We start from the raw sequence: 18,299 nt of genomic DNA on the forward strand, positions 1-18,299 counted from the left end.
TATCTAATGCCACATAAGACAAAATCAGACTTGGCATTTCATTTTACTGAACTTCCATGCCTAGGACTGCACTGCAAGTCCTACTGTGTTCTACTTATCCCCTAGCAAGTATGTCTAGGATTAATCCTAGGTAATTATCCTTCCCCAACTGCATACTCGCAGGCCATAATGCAAACTAGAACCCACACTTCACAGCCACAAACACACAATGAAAGGTTGCAAATGATCACTTTACTATTAAGAACATAAGAACATAAGAAGAGCCTGCTGGATCAGGCCAGTGGCCCATCTAGTCCAGCATCCTGTTCTCACAGTGGCCAACCAGGTGCCTGGGGGAAGCCCGCAAGCAGGACCCGAGTGCAAGAACACTCTCCCCTCCTGAGGCTTCCGGCAACTGGTTTTCAGAAGCATGCTGCCTCTGACTAGGGTGGCACAGCACAGCCATCATGGCTAATAGCCATTGATAGCCCTGTCCTCCATGAATTTGTCTAATCTTCTTTTAAAGCCGTCCAAGCTGGTGGCCATTACTGCATCTTGTGGGAGCAAATTCCATAGTTTAACTATGCGCTGAGTAAAGAAGTACTTCCTTTTGTCTGTCCTGAATCTTCCAACATTCAGCTTCTTTGAATGTCCACGAGTTCTAGTATTATGAGAGAGGGAGAAGAACTTTTCTCTATCCACTTTCTCAAGGCCATGCATAATTTTATACACTTCTATCATGTCTCCTCTGACCCGCCTTTTCTCTAAACTAAAAAGCCCCAAATGCTGCAACCTTTCCTCGTAAGGGAGTCGCTCCATCCCCTTGATCATTCTGGTTGCCCTCTTCTGAACCTTTTCCAACTCTAGAATATCCTTTTTGAGATGAGGCGACCAGAACTGTACACAGTATTCCAAATGCGGCCGCACCATAGATTTATACAACGGCATTATGATATCGGCTGTTTTATTTTCAATACCTTTCCTAATTATCGCTAGCATGGAATTTGCCTTTTTCACAGCTGCCGCACACTGGGTCGACATTTTCATCGTGCTGTCCACTACAACCCCGAGGTCTCTCTCCTGGTCGGTCACCACCAGTTCAGACCCCATGAGCGTATATGTGAAATTCAGATTTTTTGCTCCAATATGCATAATTTTACACTTGTTTATATTGAATTGCATTTGCCATTTTTCCGCCCATTCACTCAGTTTGGAGAGGTCTTTTTGGAGCTCTTTGCAATCCCTTTTTGTTTTAACAACCCTGAACAATTTAGTGTCGTCAGCAAACTTGGCCACTTCACTGCTCACTCCTAATTCTAGGTCATTAATGAACAAGTTGAAAAGTACAGGTCCCAATACCAATCCTTGAGGGACTCCACTTTCTACAGCCCTCCATTGGGAGAACTGTCCGTTGATTCCTACTCTCTGCTTTCTGCTTCTTAACCAATTTCTTATCCACAAGAGGACCTCTCCTCTATTCCATGACTGCTAAGCTTCCTCAGAAGCCTTTGGTGAGGTACCTTGTCAAACGCTTTTTGAAAGTCTAAGTACACTATGTCCACTGGATCACCTCGATCTATATGCTTGTTGACACTCTCAAAGAATTCTAATAGGTTACTGAGACAGGACTTTCCCTTGCAGAAGCCATGCTGGCTCTGCTTCAGCAAGGCTTGTTCTTCTATGTGCTTAGTTAATCTAGCTTTAATCATACTTTCTACCAGTTTTCCAGGGACAGAAGTTAAGCTAACTGGCCTGTAATTTCCAGGATCCCCTCTGGATCCCTTTTTGAAGATTGGCGTTACATTTGCCACTTTCCAGTCCTCAGGCACGGAGGAGGACCCAAGGGACAAGTTACATATTTGAGTTAGCAGATCAGCAATTTCACATTTGAGTTCTTTGAGAACTCTCGGGTGGATGCCATCTGGGCCCGGTGATTTGTCAGTTTTTATATTGTCCATTAAGCTTAGAACTTCCTCTCTCGTTACCACTATTTGTCTCAGTTCCTCAGAATCCCTTCCTGCAAATGTTAGTTCAGGTTCAGGGATCTGCCCTATATCTTCCACTGTGAAGACAGATGCAAAGAATTCATTTAGCTTCTCTGCAATCTCCTTATCGTTCTTTAGTACACCTTTGACTCCCTTATCATCCAAGGGTCCAATTGTCTCCCTAGATGGTCTCCTGCTTTGAATGTATTTATAGAATTTTTTGTTGTTGGTTTTTATGTTCTTAGCAATGTGCTCCTCAAATTCTTTTTTAGCATCCCTTATTGTCTTCTTGCATTTCTTTTGCCAGAGTGGTATTCTTTCCACACAACAGAGAACGCCAGAATGGTTATAAATTGGTAAGTAAGAAAGAATGCAACCTTATGCACACTTTCCTAGGAACTCAGTGGGACTTTCATCCAAGTAAGCATAAACAGGATCAGTCTACAAACAGTAAGTGATCTGTATTAAGTGGTTTTGACAATTCACTGTATCTGGATGGATGGATGGATGGATGGATGGATGGATGGATGGATGGATGGATGGATGGATGGAGAGGTTATGCCTCTCTCTCTTTTATGCATATAAGGAGGAACCAAAGGACAAACCAATGTGCTCAAGAGACGGATGATAGAAGAAGCAAGAAAAAGGACTCGGACACAGGGACTGGCGAAGAGAAGGGATCGCGGCAGAGAAGACAATATGGTTGGAAGACAGAAGACAGTGGGACGTCAAGGAAGCTGACCCGGTAGCCCCTCACCTGGCAGCCCTTCTTGTGGTGGAAGCCGACCACCACGATGTGCAGCACTGGCGCCTTGGGACCGCCACCGCTTCGAGAGTGCAGGTCGCCTTTCGCACTGCCCCTCCGCTCCATGAAGGAGCCCGTAGCAGCAGCGCCGCCCGCCCCTAAAACAGGAGATTGTTTACAGCCCGCTCACAGGCGCTTCCTTCCGCAACCGCTATTAAAGTCGGCTGCCCGTCAGAATTTGAAGCTTGGCCGTCACTGAGCATGCTCCCTGGGACCGAGCACGCTCAGTAGCGGCTGCTGAAGTCACGCCAGCTCTCACTGATCCCTGCTGTTCGGGTTGGCAGCAGAGGGTGGGAAGAGAGCGGGCTCTGGCATCCTCGAAAAAGACCTTAACGGTGCTCAGAGTAAAAAAAAATCAACAGCGAGGGCCAAGGGAACAAAATAAAGGCCTACGGTGTAGGCATTACGGGTTAAGACAAAGGGAGCCGGCAGTTTAGGGGCAGAAAAGGGCCACAGCGGCCCGTGACCAGTAGCAGAGGGAAGCTGCTACAGAGTTTGCAAAAACAGGGTGTTACAGGAAGGAGGAGTTTCCTTACCCTGTTACCTCAGGATGGTTCCTCCTGGCAACCAGCTGCCAGTGCTCTGTTCTTAAAGGTGCAGTATACCCAAGGACGCACATTCTCTGCCAGACCTAACCTCAGCGAGTCCTGTGTAGCATCAGAGGTTTGCATGTGCTGATGACAACAGCAGATGGTTCAATAAAACATCATCACCTTTCCAAGGTGCAGTCCACAACCTTTGCTGTGGATACAAGATTTGCCACCGACTTCCATGGCATGTGGGTTGTGCCATGAGTTGTAAACCGCTCAGAGAGCTTTGGCTATGGGGCAGTATATAAATGCAATAAATACTAATACTAATGAGTTTGCATAGCTGTGCAAGTAATTGAAGAGAAATTCTACAGCACTTTAAGGCAACTGTAAATGGCTAGCGCACTGGAAAGCAATAGCTGAGGTGACCACTGAAGATAAAAGACAGCTCTGAGAAATGTATGCTGATGACCAGGAAAGGAGCAATGTCCAATTATTATGGGTTGTTGTTTATGGCTCCATAGTGATTGAAACATCTTTGGAACAGTATGCAAATTTGTTCCTGACCCTAACATGCAGTTACCCTAATTCTCTTTTTTTCACAACACAGCTATGTTGTATCTGACTTTGGCTGTTAGAATAAAATTTTGAACTCACTCTCTTGCATTGGTATGACAGACTAGGTTGGCTCACAATATTTGTGAAATACCTCAGTGTACAATACACTGGTGCAGGAGTCATAACTAGTACAAGAGTCCTAACGATATCTTTGCTGGGACAGTCCTGTAAGATTAGGACTTAAAGTTCTGGTCAATGTTTCTTTGATGTAGATTTTGTTAAAATCTGTGGGATGTGCTATTGTCAGTCAGGAGCCTTTCTTTGTTCTCTCTCACCACATGTCCAAATTTCATGGTCAAGAGGCTACAGCGGTGAGGAGGCTGGACTTTCCCAAGGAGTCCACTGTTTGCCCCTCTTAAGTCCAGCTACTGATTCTCTCCCCTCTCTCAGCAGGGAAATGGAGGGAGCGCTAAGTTTATGGTTCTATGGATCAGAGCACAGGTCCAGAATGTGTGACACTCACCAAATGAAAATTGCTATTTATGTGAAAAGGTACCACCCCTACAACTGGGGCAGAAAGAAAATGGCCAGAATAAACCAATTTTATGGTATTGCTTACAAAGCATGCATTATATACTAGCAACATGGTTAGCTTTGGTACTAAAGCTGTACTTTTATGAGCCATTTAGGTATATCTGGTGGATGTGCTTCAGCAGCAACTGGGTAAGCATAGTAAAATGATAAAAGCCAGGCTTTAAAGCTCATCTACACTTGGTGCAGTCAACTGTTTTCACTACTGTTGTGTACACTACAGTATATACACATACTCACCTCCTCCAGGCCTTGGTGTGATTTGCCCTAGACTTCTGAGTATGAAAGAGGTGGACAAGAAGGCAGGCCTGACATAGCAAAATCCATGGTTCTTTCTGCTTCTGTATGAAAATGTTTAAACCTTCCAGCGCCACTTGTTGCATCTAAGAGACAAGTAGCTCACGCATCAGTTTTACATTTAGAAAGGGCACATCCAGAAATCCGGTGGGTACTGAGTGTCTGAATAATCTCCCAGGTTAAACACAAACCTGCTGCATACAGAACACTAGTGCATGAGAAAGAAGGCTGGCTAGAATTCATTTTCTGATGTGTTAGATATTTAAAAGCAGGGTATTTTTGATGGGATGGATCAGTCAACCTGTATTCTAAGGTGACACAGCCCTTGGAGACCTGCATTGCCTGCCTGTCAGAACATGTACTTTTATCATTTAATTCAGAACTCAAGCGCCCAAGGTTTACCATCCCAGCGTTCAATCCAGGAACATGTGGAGCGGGGAAAAAGATACCATTAAAAATGTGTTGAGTGACTTCTTCCTTACCACAACCTGTCTTCAATTATCTGGAGTACAGAAAAGAGTTCGGGATATGTCTTTCAGGTTTAAAGCCTAGTACCTTTAACTTTATTTTAAAAACAAAACCCCTGACACTGGATTTAAACAGTTACACTTGCGGGTCCAGACTGGCTCAATAGCTCCTTCTTAATACCGCTTCTGCGGTTCTATTGCTCGCTTATCGATTTGCTGAGTCTGTTCGAGCTAGAACGGTCTGCTCTGTTACGAGTGGGAATAACGCAGCCCCCGCCTCCATTTTTTGAACCAGCAGTCTTGCGGCGGCACCAATAAGAGAAGGGCAGAATCGATTGGTCAGGTCTCATAGCAAAATGGCGGCCAACGCGACTACCAACCCGTCTCAACTTTTGCCGCTTGGTAATAAATGCTGTACACGCGCCTGAGAGCGGTGTAGTAAGGGGTGTGTGAGAGGTGGTAGCAGAACGAAGTTGAAATGCGGAGGCAGCTGTGCTGTGTTGCCTCAATGGGTTTGCAGAGTATGGTAGTTGTGTGTGTTGAGAGTGCCGAAAAGAAACGAGGAGTGTGGTATAAACACTGAATGAGATGCAGAGGGGCGTTGATTTACAGGTGTTTTGACACTGCTCGAGAATCTCATTGCTCGGTGGATTTGATCTGTTTGGATCCGTAGGTGCAGCAGAATGAGACTGAAGAATGGCAGTACTGCTGCAGATCGTCGGTGTAGATGGGAGTAACTCTGTTTAAAAATTGGGCTGGGGTGGGGTGAACATTCAGATCCCTGTAAATAAAGAAGTATCAAAGCAAGGAGAGGGCTAACTTGTTGAAACCCTTCTTCATAGTGCATAGTTGCATGAACGTAGAATAGGACTGGTTAACATTTTTGGGCTGAGGCTCTCATTGACCTCTAGTGAACTCTCTGGGGGTCTGAAATATAAAAATGGCCATGACCAATTAAATTATTTAAAGAAGACATGGGGTGGGGTCACAGAAGTGGCATTAGAGAACCACAGTAAGGGGCTTACAGGAGTGATCAGTAAAAATATGCGTGGGGTTTTTTTTTTAAAAAAAGGAAAAGGTCGTGGGGGGCACATAAAACTTTTGTTATCACGGTGGGGGAAGTCAGTAAAAAATATGTCTTCTACTTTTTTAAAGAAGGCAAGCAGGTGGGAAAAGCCTATTGGGGGCTGTATGCAACCCACGGTTCAGCTACCCCTGATGTAGAGCATTCAGAGTTGACCTCCACAACTGGTGCAGCCCATTTTATTATTTCGTTATTCTACCACCTCATTGGGTTTGTAGTAGAACAGGCCTTAATGTAGGTCTAACACAGCAGCAGCATGAAATGGGGATTATCACTTTTCAAGGCTCTCCCATGCTGAATATACATTTTTGCAAATACAAAAATTGGCAGACATGTTCTTAGGCAAGCAAGTTCTTTCTGTTTTCAGGGATGTTAGGGAACAATATTTATTTATTTATTTGATATATATCCCGTCCTTCCTCCCGGCAGGAGCCCAGGGTGGCAATAAGAAAAAGTTATATACCAACCCCCTTCATGAGTATTTATTTTCTGTAATAAAGCTTGGTGGTGTCAGGTAGTCGGGGCTCCTTGATTATTAAATGAGAAATGGTTGCTAAAGAGAAATTTATCTATATACTCCATACTTCAGTTTCTGTCATTATGAACAAAAAGTTCTTTCACTTTTATGAGTGAAACCGTGGATAATTTTTTTAACCACATCTTGACTTCAATTTAGTAGTATTATTGGGCCAGATCTGACCTGCAGGTTAGGTGGCTGGATGCAAAAAAAAAGAAGCTCCCAGGCATTTCAACAGGTGTAGCTTGTCATGTAAGTTACTCAACCTACTCAAACTTCCTCTTCTTCACACTTGTTAAAGGAGTAGGAGCCATGCTCTCTTCTGCATCTGGCTGCCTCACCTGCAGGCTGCCAGTTTCTTAGCCTTGAGAGGAAGGTGGAGAAGTCAGGTTGAAGAGAATTTTACTATTAGAAAAGGTGAGGAAGGGAACAGAACTTTCTGGCTTATTGTGATTTATTGTAAATAAGCTGTGTATTACTGTGGTATAGGCTGCCCAATTGCTCTCACTTCATTCTTCCCCTGCTTGTCCAAATTAGGCAGCTTAAGCAATGGTTTGTTGGCTAGCTGATCATGGCTTGTTAAGGAGCAACAAACCACAATCCCTAGTTTGGATGTAATGTGAAGACAAGGTTTCCCTGTTTATCTCTTTTGTGCCATGGGAGGAGCAAAGCAGGAGTGACTGGGCAGCAGGCACAAGCATACAGCTGGTTCACAGTAAACTATAAAAAGGCAGACTTATTGTTAACATACAAACATGGGCAGAGTGTCCATTACAGAGTGGGGAACCTCAGGCAAGGGGCTGAATATGGCCCTTCAGGTCTCTTTATCCTGCTCTCAGGAGTTGCTATAGGGCTAGGCCATGCTGCCTTCCCAGGCCACACCTCTCACCTTCCCTGTTTTGTGTAATCCTTAAGTGCTCTTGTCTGGCTGCAACATGTTCTTGAACTGCCATAATACCTCTTGCTTCCCTGGTTGGAGAAATTGACTGTGTGTGTTTGTGGAAACTTCTGCTGTTGCATGGCTGGAATGTACACCATACAAAGGTAATGGTGATGCTTGTTGGACTGCCCACTTTTTTGCCTCTGGCCTGCCCACCACTGACATCTTGCCCCCAGAAGATGGCCCTTGAGGAAATGTGGCCCTCAGGCTGAAAAAGATTTCCCACCCGGACTCTAAGGTGTCATCTCTATGCAAAGATGGCATGAGATATGAAGGAAAATAATTAGAGAGTCCTGGGAGTCCTGTTACAGTATCTAATGTATCATGGAAGCTCAGTATGTTCTGCTAGTATGTCTCTGTGTACATGGGTAAATTATTATGGGGCAGGGGGATAACAGGTTGTGTTCCAGGTTTCTTTTTCATTTTATTGACTTGTTCTAAGGAGGTCTTTGTACATTCTTTCTACAGAATTCTCTTCTGCAGAGGAGAGTTCAGCAGTCTTCACATGCACTGAAATTGCCGTACAGCTGCACCTAGGCATCATAGTTAAAGTGCTTAACAATTATAAAATATGTAGCTGAGAAATTAAACTTTCTGATATTGAAACAAATCAATTCCTTTAATCAAATACAAAAAACAGCAAGGCATAGGGATTTGGAACTGCAGTCATGGTAAAATTTGAGTTTCTAGGAATCCTTTACGGTTTTAGCAATCCTTTAAATGTTTCGTTTTGAATGCAGACTGTTTTGTAGACAATGTATGTTTAAAAACCATTAGTAACTGCTGTTTAAATACTTTTTCTGATTAACAGAACTGGTGGACAAGTGTATAGGCTCACGCATTCACATTGTGATGAAAAGCGATAAAGAAATTGTTGGCACGCTCCTAGGATTTGATGACTTCGTCAGTATCCTTTACTAGAAATAATTTGTAATCTGACCTTTTTTTTTTGTAAGCAGCCCTTTAAAATCTTTCTTTGGAAAGGGTTTTTCCCGGTGTTTTGATTGGGATAAAAGTAAATCTGCATTCAGTTCCATACATTTGGTGGTTGTCATGTAACTAGCAAATGCATTTTCAGCCACTGGGCTTATGTGTGAAGTGGCAACTCCATGTGAGTAAGCAGTATCCATCTAGACCTCAGCGTTTGTGATGCTGACAGAATACAAATGGCGCCTGCAGATCATGGATGGGAAACCTCCTGCAGATGTTGTTGGAGTCCAACAATATCTGAAGGACCCTAGGTTCCCTACTGCTGCTGTACATCATCTTTCCAGGGTGCAAACCTAACACCTGTTACCCACACTTGTGAGATGTTCGTGTGGCTGCCATGGAATGTATGATTAGGGCCTACATCTTGATGTTATAAAAGCATTGTTGGCCGTCTGTGCTATCCGCTCATTGTACAAATGCAGGAGAAATACTAATTCCTACTTTTTTGTAGTAACATTTCCCTTGACACCAGGCTTCAGACATGGTATTGGAAGATGTTACAGAATTGTAAGTACTGCTGCTTCTAGCTTCCAACCTCAGTACATCTGTGACTGACTGGTTCTTGTTCCAGCCATTGTCTTTTCTTTTGCTCACTCTTCTAAACTTGCTCTTTTGACCTCTCCCACACTTGGACATAAGCTGGCAATGTTGGATACTTTTGAGGGTTCTTCAGGGTGGCTTGCTGTAATTCTGTATTGTTCATCTAAGGCATGTGCAATGGAGCATTAAATTAGTGTAGCTTTGTAGGGATACTATTGTCAGATTTTCTGTGGTGGCCTCGGGGATGTAACTCATCAAGATAAGGCTAACAATGGCTACTAGCCATGATGACTATGATCTGCCGCCATAGTCGGAAACTACATGCTTCTGAATACAAGTTGCTGGAAACCACAGGAGGGGAAGAGTGCTCTTGTACTCTGGTCCTGTTTGTGGGCTTTCCAAAGGTATCCAGCTGGCCACTGTGAGAACAGGATGCTGGATTCAATGGGCCACTGGCTTGATCCAGCAGGCTCTTCTTAGTTCTTACTCTGTCAAGTTCCTCAGGCTACTATTGTAGTATCTTTTACCGAAGGATATGTACTTCTGTTCCTTCCTTTCTTTGGGCCTATTCTTTTTGCATTAGCTCAGCTGTATGGGTACTATTTGTTTATTTATATACTGCAAAACGCTAGGACAGTGCTCAACTGCACAGAAACCCTTAAAAGCAATACAATTGCAACAGGGTTCCTTCCCATGCTATTATGGGAAAGTTCTAATTGCAGGACTATGCAGGAAGACTTGCTATGATTTGTTCCCTTACTAGTTTTGCCCTTCCGGGACAGTTGGGCAACTCTGGCATGGAGAGTAGCCACATCATTAACTCTTGCCATGTAGTGGTGATGTGCTTCCAGAGCGGTTTGTGAAGCAACCATGATCCCATGTTGCTGAGAGAGGACAACAGAGTGCTGGTGCCACAGGTTAAAAATGCTGTGATTGCATCTGTGTTCTTTTGTAGATTTTTCAGCCTGTTTAACTTAGGAGTAAGTCCCACTAATTTCAGGTCTGCAGTCTTTTATCAAATAACTAAACCTTGAATGAAAAATAGTTTTTTTAACCAAAATTTATTGTTTTGTAAATTTTTTCCCTGTTTTTCTCATGTTCAACAGTGAGATCACACCTGAAGGACGAAGAATCACAAAGCTGGATCAGATTTTGCTCAATGGAAATAACATAACAATGGTAAGTAATTTTTCTTAGTTTTCCCCTTAAATACCTCCTAACGAGGTCAAACGTCAGTTAACTGGAAGCTTGATTAGTTCAGAATGTGTTCTCATAAACTGAAGCTGAATCCAATAAAATGCCAATAAATTGAAGCTGGATTCTAGAAAAAAAGTTACGTCTTCCAAGTCAGGGAGGTGGGGAGACGGAATGTTCTGGACGGTTACACTCCCCTGGGAGCAGCAGGTCCATAGCGTGGGGGTACTCCTGAAACAGTGTTGTTGGAGGCTCAGGAGTGCTTATTTCCAGCTCCAGCTCATTCACCAGCAACAGCCCCTTTGTGGCAGAGGTGACTTGGCCACTGTACTCCCTCCTCTGGTAACTTCCAGACTGGATTATTACAGCATGGTCTATGTGGGGCTTCCCTTGAAGATACTTGGAAATGTCAACTGGTCCAAAATACAACAGTCAGATTACTGTCTGGAGTTTCACTTAGAACACGCATAACCCCTGTTTTAAAACAGCTGCACTGGTTGCAGTTTGTTTCCAAATCCAATTTAATGTGCTCACACTAATGTTTAAAGCCCTAAACAATTTAGGCCCCAACATCTGAAAGGCTGCCTTCTTGCTTACAGAAACTCTCCAGTGCTGAGATTGTCAGAGGCGTACCTCTTCGTTAGGGATGGGGAACCTTTGACCCTCCAGATCTTGCTGAACTACAGTTCCCATCATCCCTGGCTATTGGCCATGCTTGCTGGGGCTAATGGGAGTTGTAATTCGGCAACATCTGGAGGGCCAAAGGTTCCCTGCCCTTGCTCTTGGTAGTTCCACTGTCCTCAAAAATTCAGGGGGTGGCTGGCCCAGGAGACAGCCTTCTCTTTTGTGGCCCCTAGCTATAGAATTTCCTTCCCACAGAGGTGCATCGGGCACCTTCATTACATAATTTGTCATCAGATGCTGAAGATGCAGCTCTGTACCCTGGCCTTTGACACCTGAGATATATTTTTAAGGCCCACAAAATTCTCTCAGTTGTAATCTGTTTTAACTGTTTTTAATACTTTATTTTTAAATTGTTGTAACCCGCCCTAGGACCTCATGGTGAGGGGCAGGTAAGAAAATCTAATAACGATAATAACTGCTAGATGAGTTGGTATTAGAATATATAAAATATATTGATGCCATCCCTGGTTTGCATGACATGCTAAATCAAGCCTTGGCTTAGTAAGACCACATGGGCTCCCAGAGAGGAGCTTGCAGCCATTTTGCTCCTTCTAGGTTCTTTTTGTTGCCACGGTTTGGCTTAGCTTGTTGTCTGAAGCAGGGCTCATGGTTAAGCTCCCTCCTCACTAACCACAAACTGTAAGCAAGAGCAAACCTTGTTTGGTTTACTGTGTTATGTGATCCAAGCCACTGTATAAATACAAATGGGACAAAGGGACGAGATAGCTGGAAGAAGAATCAGCGGGATCCCTTCTATGTTGCCTGAGAGAGGGGGAGTCAGATGGCAGTTGTGCCAAACACACTAATAGAACAGACCTTGGTGGGCATGTTTCCATAACTCATCCTTGAGAAAGAGGATAGGATGGTTGGTGCACAACTTATCTGGATGAAATGCTTATGTACGTCATCTTCTTACATGAACTTTTTTTCACCCCATGCAGCTGGTTCCTGGAGGAGAAGGACCAGAAGTGTAAATAAGGTCATTTGCCATCACTGAAGACTTCCTGTTCAGTCTTCTGTAGGAATGAATATCTTGATGAAACTTGATGAGTGTTTTATTTTTTACATTTCAAGTTGATATAAAGCAAAATTTCCATTTCAGGAAAAAATGCACCGTTAGTGATGACTTTGTAAGTTGAAATCATGACTTTGTTGTAAAGGCAAAATGAACTTGTTGTTCAGAGAAAGGCAATAAAGAGGTTTTTTTTATAAAAATGTTGGAACACTGTTTTTGAACTTTGGCATGTTGGATGTCAGCTGAAACCATGAATCTTTAATTGTTCTTGTGCAGACTACTTAGAGCTGGTTATAAGTATTTCTTCTCTTATCTACATTGTATACAAGCTAGTTAAGCTGTGACTCCCAATGTGTGTGGAAATTGTTTTCTCCTATAAGTCTCTCCAATTCTCCTTCCTTTGTCCCCTCTAGATTCCTCTAAAGCACTATTCTTCAACTTGGGTCCCCAGATGCTGATGGACTACAGGTCCCATCATCCCTGACCCTTTACCATGCTATCTGGGAATGATGGCAGTTGTAGTCTAATAACATCTAGGGACCCAAGGTTGAAGAACAGTGCTCTAGAGATCCAGGCTATGATAGTAATATGCTTGTTAAAATATTTTGATTTTATTTTTGTCAGAAGAAAACAAATGTTATCTGCTTGATAGATTGAAATAGAAGTGAGGGACCGGATATATTTCTATCTATAGGAGTATTTTATCACTAAATCCTTGTCATAGTATACCTTATGCTCCATATCATTCACTTCATTAAAACATGTCTGGTCAGAGAAATGGCTTGACCTTTAATTAATCTAATAGAACAAAGACGTGGAGATGTTGATCAAGAACAAATTAAAGCACTTGGAAGGAAGAAAATGTAGTTGTACCCTTTAAAAGAGAGGCATCACAGTCAATTCTTACAAGATTTAAAGCTGTTCTAAACTGTCTTTGTAGTACAATATTATTCAGAAGGTTGAGGGTGGACTTCCACAAAATAACTACACATGAGATTGGTCTTATATGCTTACTTTGGATTTATTTGTTTTTTAAGTAATTTTCCTCACAGAAGTAGTGCAGATATTTCCACCTGGTTAGTCTTAAAAATATTACAGCAGTCAGTATATTTGAACATTTTTATAGAGTTTATAGGAACAAAACTAGCATTCCACTCAAAAATACATTTACTTGGAAGTTAATTTTACTGACTACTGTGACCTGGTTCACATGTAACACCAAGGTGCTTTCCTTAAATTTGCGCTGATCAGCTGACATTTCTAGTTTACTAGAATTTGACTGAGAAGGGTATCTTTTTCATTGACAAGTACTGGAGGAAAAAAGTTGAATTAACTATGTGTAGGGTAACAGGAATTTCATTTTCTATAGAGACACAAACAATTAAATAGTTTGCAGAGTTGAGTGTTCTGAAAAGATGTGGTGTTAAATCATGCCATATGAGATGTTGTCCTGTTTTAATTAATGTACAGTAAGCAAAAACTGTAAAGGGAAACAAGTTCATTCTGCTCAGCACCTTAAATCCTGTTCCTGTATCTATAGGCTATGAGTACATTTATGCTCTGTTATAGTGGCAGCCTTCCATATCCCCTGAAAAGCCCCTACCAAAGACTGGCCTCAAAGCAAAATGGACTGGAACAAGGATAGGATCCTTGTCCTTGTATGCAAATGTGTCTTCTGATTTAAGTTGGATTGGCTTTCCAGAGGACTGGTCTTGTGCCCACTAGAGGGAGTTGATGCAAGTGAAGGAATAATTGTATGGCAAAACCCCAAAGGGAATACAAAATGCATGGGATTGGAACTAGCAGTGTGTATTTTGCCTTTAAAATAAAAACATGCTTTACACTGGATTTTTTTTAAAAAAAACAATTTGTCATGTGGTTACAACATGAAAATAGTATTGGTAATTCCATTTCCTCTATACTTTCAGAATTTCATTATTATACAGATGAATTCTCAAATTCTTATTCTTGCAGAATGACAAAACATTAGTAGGGAACTGTGCAAATGGGAAAACAACATAGCATTTTAATTGAACTATTCCACCTTGCAGACAGTGTACTGTAAGTTATATAGTGAAGAGAGGAAGAAAATTCTAATGATTCTTCCAGATTTTATAGTTATCTTGCCCAAATTTACTCTCATTTGTATAATTTAATTTCTGCTTGTTATAATCTTCCATTTATGTTTCTTAATCTCCATTTAAATGTTCACACTTCTATGAAATTCTTGTTTAGTGTCAACATTGTACTAATTGTATTCATGTTGCAATTTGAGAAAAGCGCAGTGGGAGTCCTTAACTGAATTCTTTAGAAGAACTCAATTATAGAATGTTGTGCAGTTTATAATATATAAATATAATATATTATCAGTTTAGTGGGAGCTACTTGGCTGTATTAAATCTAACTCAAAATTATATTTAAATGGTGGTAACTTTTTAGTATATATTCTAATTATACAGCCACAAGCGTGGCTGTATACTATAGCCAGCATGGATTTTTCACATTCTGCAATGTTAAATGGAAAATACCCCCGCATGCCATTCTGATGCTTCCCATAAGCTCATTTCAAAACAAAACCTTACAAAACTTACAGTCCTGAACTCAGAAACGCTTGCTTAACAACTGTCTCAATTTTCATGGCGATACACAAAACAGTCAGAGAGAATCGAGAGTTCAAAGTCTAAAAAGAGAGAAAAACCTCAGAGCCCTTTTGGATTTTTTTCTGCCAGAGTTCTCATAATCTGTTGAAATTCATTAAAAATCAGACATGTTCCCAGAGTACCTGTAATCCTAATACTGACCTTGCCCCATACTCTGACCTTCATCTACTGCAGTTTAAAAGTTAAAAAAAAATGCCTGGTTGATTTTTAATTAAGAAATTTTGGCTGGAAGCCTGTTATAACGCGGGGCATGCTCAGTGAGGACCAACTGTCAGTGTTCTAAAAGCCTCACAGCTGCTGGCCTTGGCTAATCAGAGGGCCACACCCACACCAGACTTGATTTCACTTGAGACAGTCATGGCTTCCCTCAGAGAATCCTGGGAAGTGTAGTTTGTGAAGGGTGCTGAGAGGAGACTCCTATTCCCCTGAGAGAATGGTTAACAGTCAGCCACTCTGATTGAAGGTCTGTGAGAGGAACAGGGCGTCTCCTAGCAACTCTCAGCACCCTTCACTAACTACACTTCCCAGGATTCTTTGAGAGAAGCCATGATTGGCTTTGAGCCATGGCTTTGAGAGAAGCCATGTTAAATTCTTTTAAATTGTTTTTAAAAGTTGTGTTTTTAAATTTGTATATTTGTTTTTAATGTTTTTAGTTATTGTAAACCGCCCAGAGAGCTTTGGCTATGGGGCGGTATATAAATACACTAAATAAATAGATAAATAAATAATGATTGTCCAAAGTGTAATAGAGGCCTGGTGTGGATGTGGCCAGGGACAGCTTTGTTTTAAATTTGGGTGGCAGGTAGGGTTGCCAGGTTCAGGGCATAAGACTGATCCTGTATCTTTAGTAGAAGAGAAAGTCAGCCAAGTGCAGGTATTCTTGCAACAATGTAATGGGAAAAACCACAAGGTAGAATTCTCCCTTCCCCCTGCCCAACTTTGAAAGATACAAAAGACATCTTGGTTGCCAGGCCCATACTGGTCAGTTTTACCTATCCTAATCATGATTGCATAGGAGTATATCCGATTCAAACCAATAATCATACAAATGATCAGACCTACCTTTTCCCTCCTTCCCCTTTCCTCTCCCTTCCTCCTCCCCTCCCCTCCTCCTTCTTCCGCCTCCCCTGCCCACTCCATCCCTCCGTCCCTCCACCCCCGGTCAGTTTTACTTATCCTAAGCATGATTGCCCAGGAGTAAATCCCACTGAACTCAATAAACATGCAAATGACCACATCTGTCCTTCTCCCCTCCCCCTCCTATCTGCTCCCATCGCAGTCCTTCCCTCTGCCTTCCCACTCCTCTTCCCTTCCCCATCCCCTGTGGTCAGTTTCATCTCTCTCTCTCTCTCTGGGTGTGTGTGTAAGTGTAAGTGTAAGTGTAAAAATCCCACTTAACTCAATAAGCATGCAAATGATCCATCCATTCTCAGCAAACTTGGACAGAATCCCATTTCTTACCTCCTGGATTAAAAAGCAGGGAAATTCACTAATAGGCAAAAAACCTTGCAGTTTAAGAACATACCTATAGCCCACAGCTATTCTATCAAACTTTAAAAAGCAGGGAAATTGGGCAGCTATAGCGAATGCACCAGGGGAGCAGGAGACCTGAACTTCTCTCTGAGATATTGGACTGCCCTACAAGTTGGTCAAAATGCAAACACCATTTGGGTTGGTCTTTAACAGTCCAATCCACTTCCTGTGTAGCTTGGAAGAATTTGGTAAAATGTGCCTCTGAGCATATGGTGAGTGGTGATAACACCTGCAATCAGCCCAAATAACAGAAACAAGACATGTGCTGTACTGATCTTGTTTTAGCAGGGAGGAAGCAACATTATTAAGACAGTTGATATAGTTCAGATGGTCACTTTAAATATGTCTGATTTACTTTGCAATTTTAGTGAAGTTTCCTATAGGAAATCATTTTCTTTTGCTTTTGTTTCTATGAATATGTGAAGTACAGCAACACTTTGCAAAATTTATACTAAAAAAACTCCAAACATAATTGTGGAATAATGACACTGACTTCTGCAAAATAGTCTCCAGTGGACCTCAGAAGTATCTCAATTTTCACAAGATAAGACAGTGGAAGGTGAAATATATTCTAGCAAAATTCTAGATGTGCTTTATGTTTTTAATTGATCGTGAACACCTTGCCTTAAATAAAGTGGTTTAAACATAACAGGCTGAAAACATGCATCCTCTTTTTTCCAACAGCTAGAGTCGTTGCTAAAGTAGCAGCATATTGTGATCAGTCTGATTGTACATCAAACTGCAGTTTCAGATTCAACTGTTAATGCACCCAAAATAGAAATAGAACATAACCTCCAATATAAAACACAAAAGGCTGTCTTCACCATCACATGACAATGACCAATAAAAAGGCTTTGAAATTAATAAAAATACATTTGACACAGATTTCTAGGATGAATAAGGAGGGGGGAAATTTTCTGGTTTAGATTCTCTGTAGAAACATTAGTAACACAAGTAAGAAGAACACCAACAAACATACAAAAATATAATTCTCCATCTTTGGAGATGGCAGGTGTTGCCACCACTCACCATATGCTCAGAGGCACATGTTACCCAATTCTTCCAAGCTACACAGGAAGTGGATTGTACTGTGAAAGACCAACCCAAATTGTGTTTGCATTTTGACATCTTTGTAGGGCAGTACAATATCTCAGAGAGGAGGTCAGGTCTCCTGCTCCCCTGGTGCATTCACTATAGCTGTGGGCTATAGGTACATTCTTAAACCGCAAGGTTTTTTGCGTATTAGTGAATATATATTAAACAGAACTGGCAGATTAGTAAACAAAAGTAATATATTTTAGTGAAAGATCTTGTACATGAGCTAAAAGAATAGATACGAAATTAATCTCACATGCTACCATCCTATATGCATATACTTGGGAGTAAGTCCCACTGAACTCAGTGGGACTTGCATCTGAGTTGGCATTTTATTATTTATTTATTTAAAATATTTCTATCCCGCCCTTCTACCCTATAATAGGGAACTCGGTGCAGCTTACAATAAAATTGAGCACATACATAATAAAACTGTACACAATAAAAATCACAAAAACATTAAAATAATGTTGGTCTGTCAGTAAGGATTTTCTAAGACATCACATAAGGAATTGGTAATTGTCATAAACATTAGTTTCATTTCTGCAAACTGACATATCTTTTTCTTGGACTATATTCCAATAAAGACCTCATTTCTCCAAAACACATAAACTTGTTAAAAGGGTTTGACTGGTGTAAGCTTTTATTCCTGGCTCTTTACCTTAAAAAGTAATGAATGATCTATACAAATCATAAAATACAAAACCTTAATCTAAATCCAACCCAACATAAAGCCAAATAATTTTCAATACAATTCTTGGTAAATTCTTAGTCCCTGAAGATTACCAGCCTGGCAACTGTGTTCCTCTGTTTAAAGGTAATATATGTGCAGTGC

The 18,299-nt window shown here is 41.5% G+C and overlaps 2 protein-coding genes across 7 annotated transcripts in view; one reads left to right on the forward strand and one right to left on the reverse strand.

The window, feature by feature from the left end:
* AVL9 (AVL9 cell migration associated) overlaps nt 1–3,292 on the reverse strand; it is a 52,663-nt gene extending 49,371 nt beyond the window's left edge. Inside the window, exon 1 of one of the 2 annotated variants that reach the window (XM_061586570.1) lies at nt 2,722–3,292. In XM_061586570.1, the coding sequence (XP_061442554.1) occupies nt 2,722–2,835 (114 nt within the window). In that variant the 5' untranslated portion in view covers nt 2,836–3,292. The remainder of the gene's footprint in view (nt 1–2,721) is intronic. The other variant, XM_061586569.1, reaches the window with a different exon arrangement.
* A 2,198-nt stretch (nt 3,293–5,490) lies between these two features.
* LSM5 (LSM5 homolog, U6 small nuclear RNA and mRNA degradation associated) lies at nt 5,491–14,590 on the forward strand. 5 transcript variants are annotated; one of them, XM_061587112.1, is made up of 5 exons: nt 5,491–5,614; nt 8,565–8,660; nt 9,223–9,250; nt 10,390–10,462; nt 12,103–14,590. In XM_061587112.1, the coding sequence occupies exons 1-5, from the start codon at nt 5,569–5,571 to the stop codon at nt 12,133–12,135; spliced, it is 276 nt and encodes a 91-aa protein (XP_061443096.1). In that variant the 5' UTR covers nt 5,491–5,568; the 3' UTR covers nt 12,136–14,590. The 5 variants fall into 5 exon arrangements, with proteins under 5 accessions (XP_061443096.1, XP_061443101.1, XP_061443097.1 ...); XM_061587117.1 differs by lacking the exon at nt 5,491–5,614 and adding an exon at nt 5,635–5,657; XM_061587113.1 differs by lacking the exon at nt 5,491–5,614 and adding an exon at nt 5,664–5,824.
* Nucleotides 14,591–18,299: the final 3,709 nt, after the last annotated feature.

This window comes from Rhineura floridana, chromosome 10, assembly GCF_030035675.1.
Source record: "Rhineura floridana isolate rRhiFlo1 chromosome 10, rRhiFlo1.hap2, whole genome shotgun sequence".
Classification (NCBI taxonomy): domain Eukaryota; kingdom Metazoa; phylum Chordata; class Lepidosauria; order Squamata; family Rhineuridae; genus Rhineura; species Rhineura floridana.

Bases quoted from the DNA above. Each gene is read 5' to 3' on its own strand.
- LSM5 (XM_061587112.1), top strand. From the start codon at position 5,569: ATGGCGGCCAACGCGACTACCAACCCGTCTCAACTTTTGCCGCTTG. The intron at 8,661-9,222 runs GTATCCTTTACT...ACCAGGCTTCAG, and splicing joins AGGATTTGATGACTTCGTCA to ACATGGTATTGGAAGATGTT. The intron at 9,251-10,389 runs GTAAGTACTGCT...CATGTTCAACAG, and splicing joins TTGGAAGATGTTACAGAATT to TGAGATCACACCTGAAGGAC.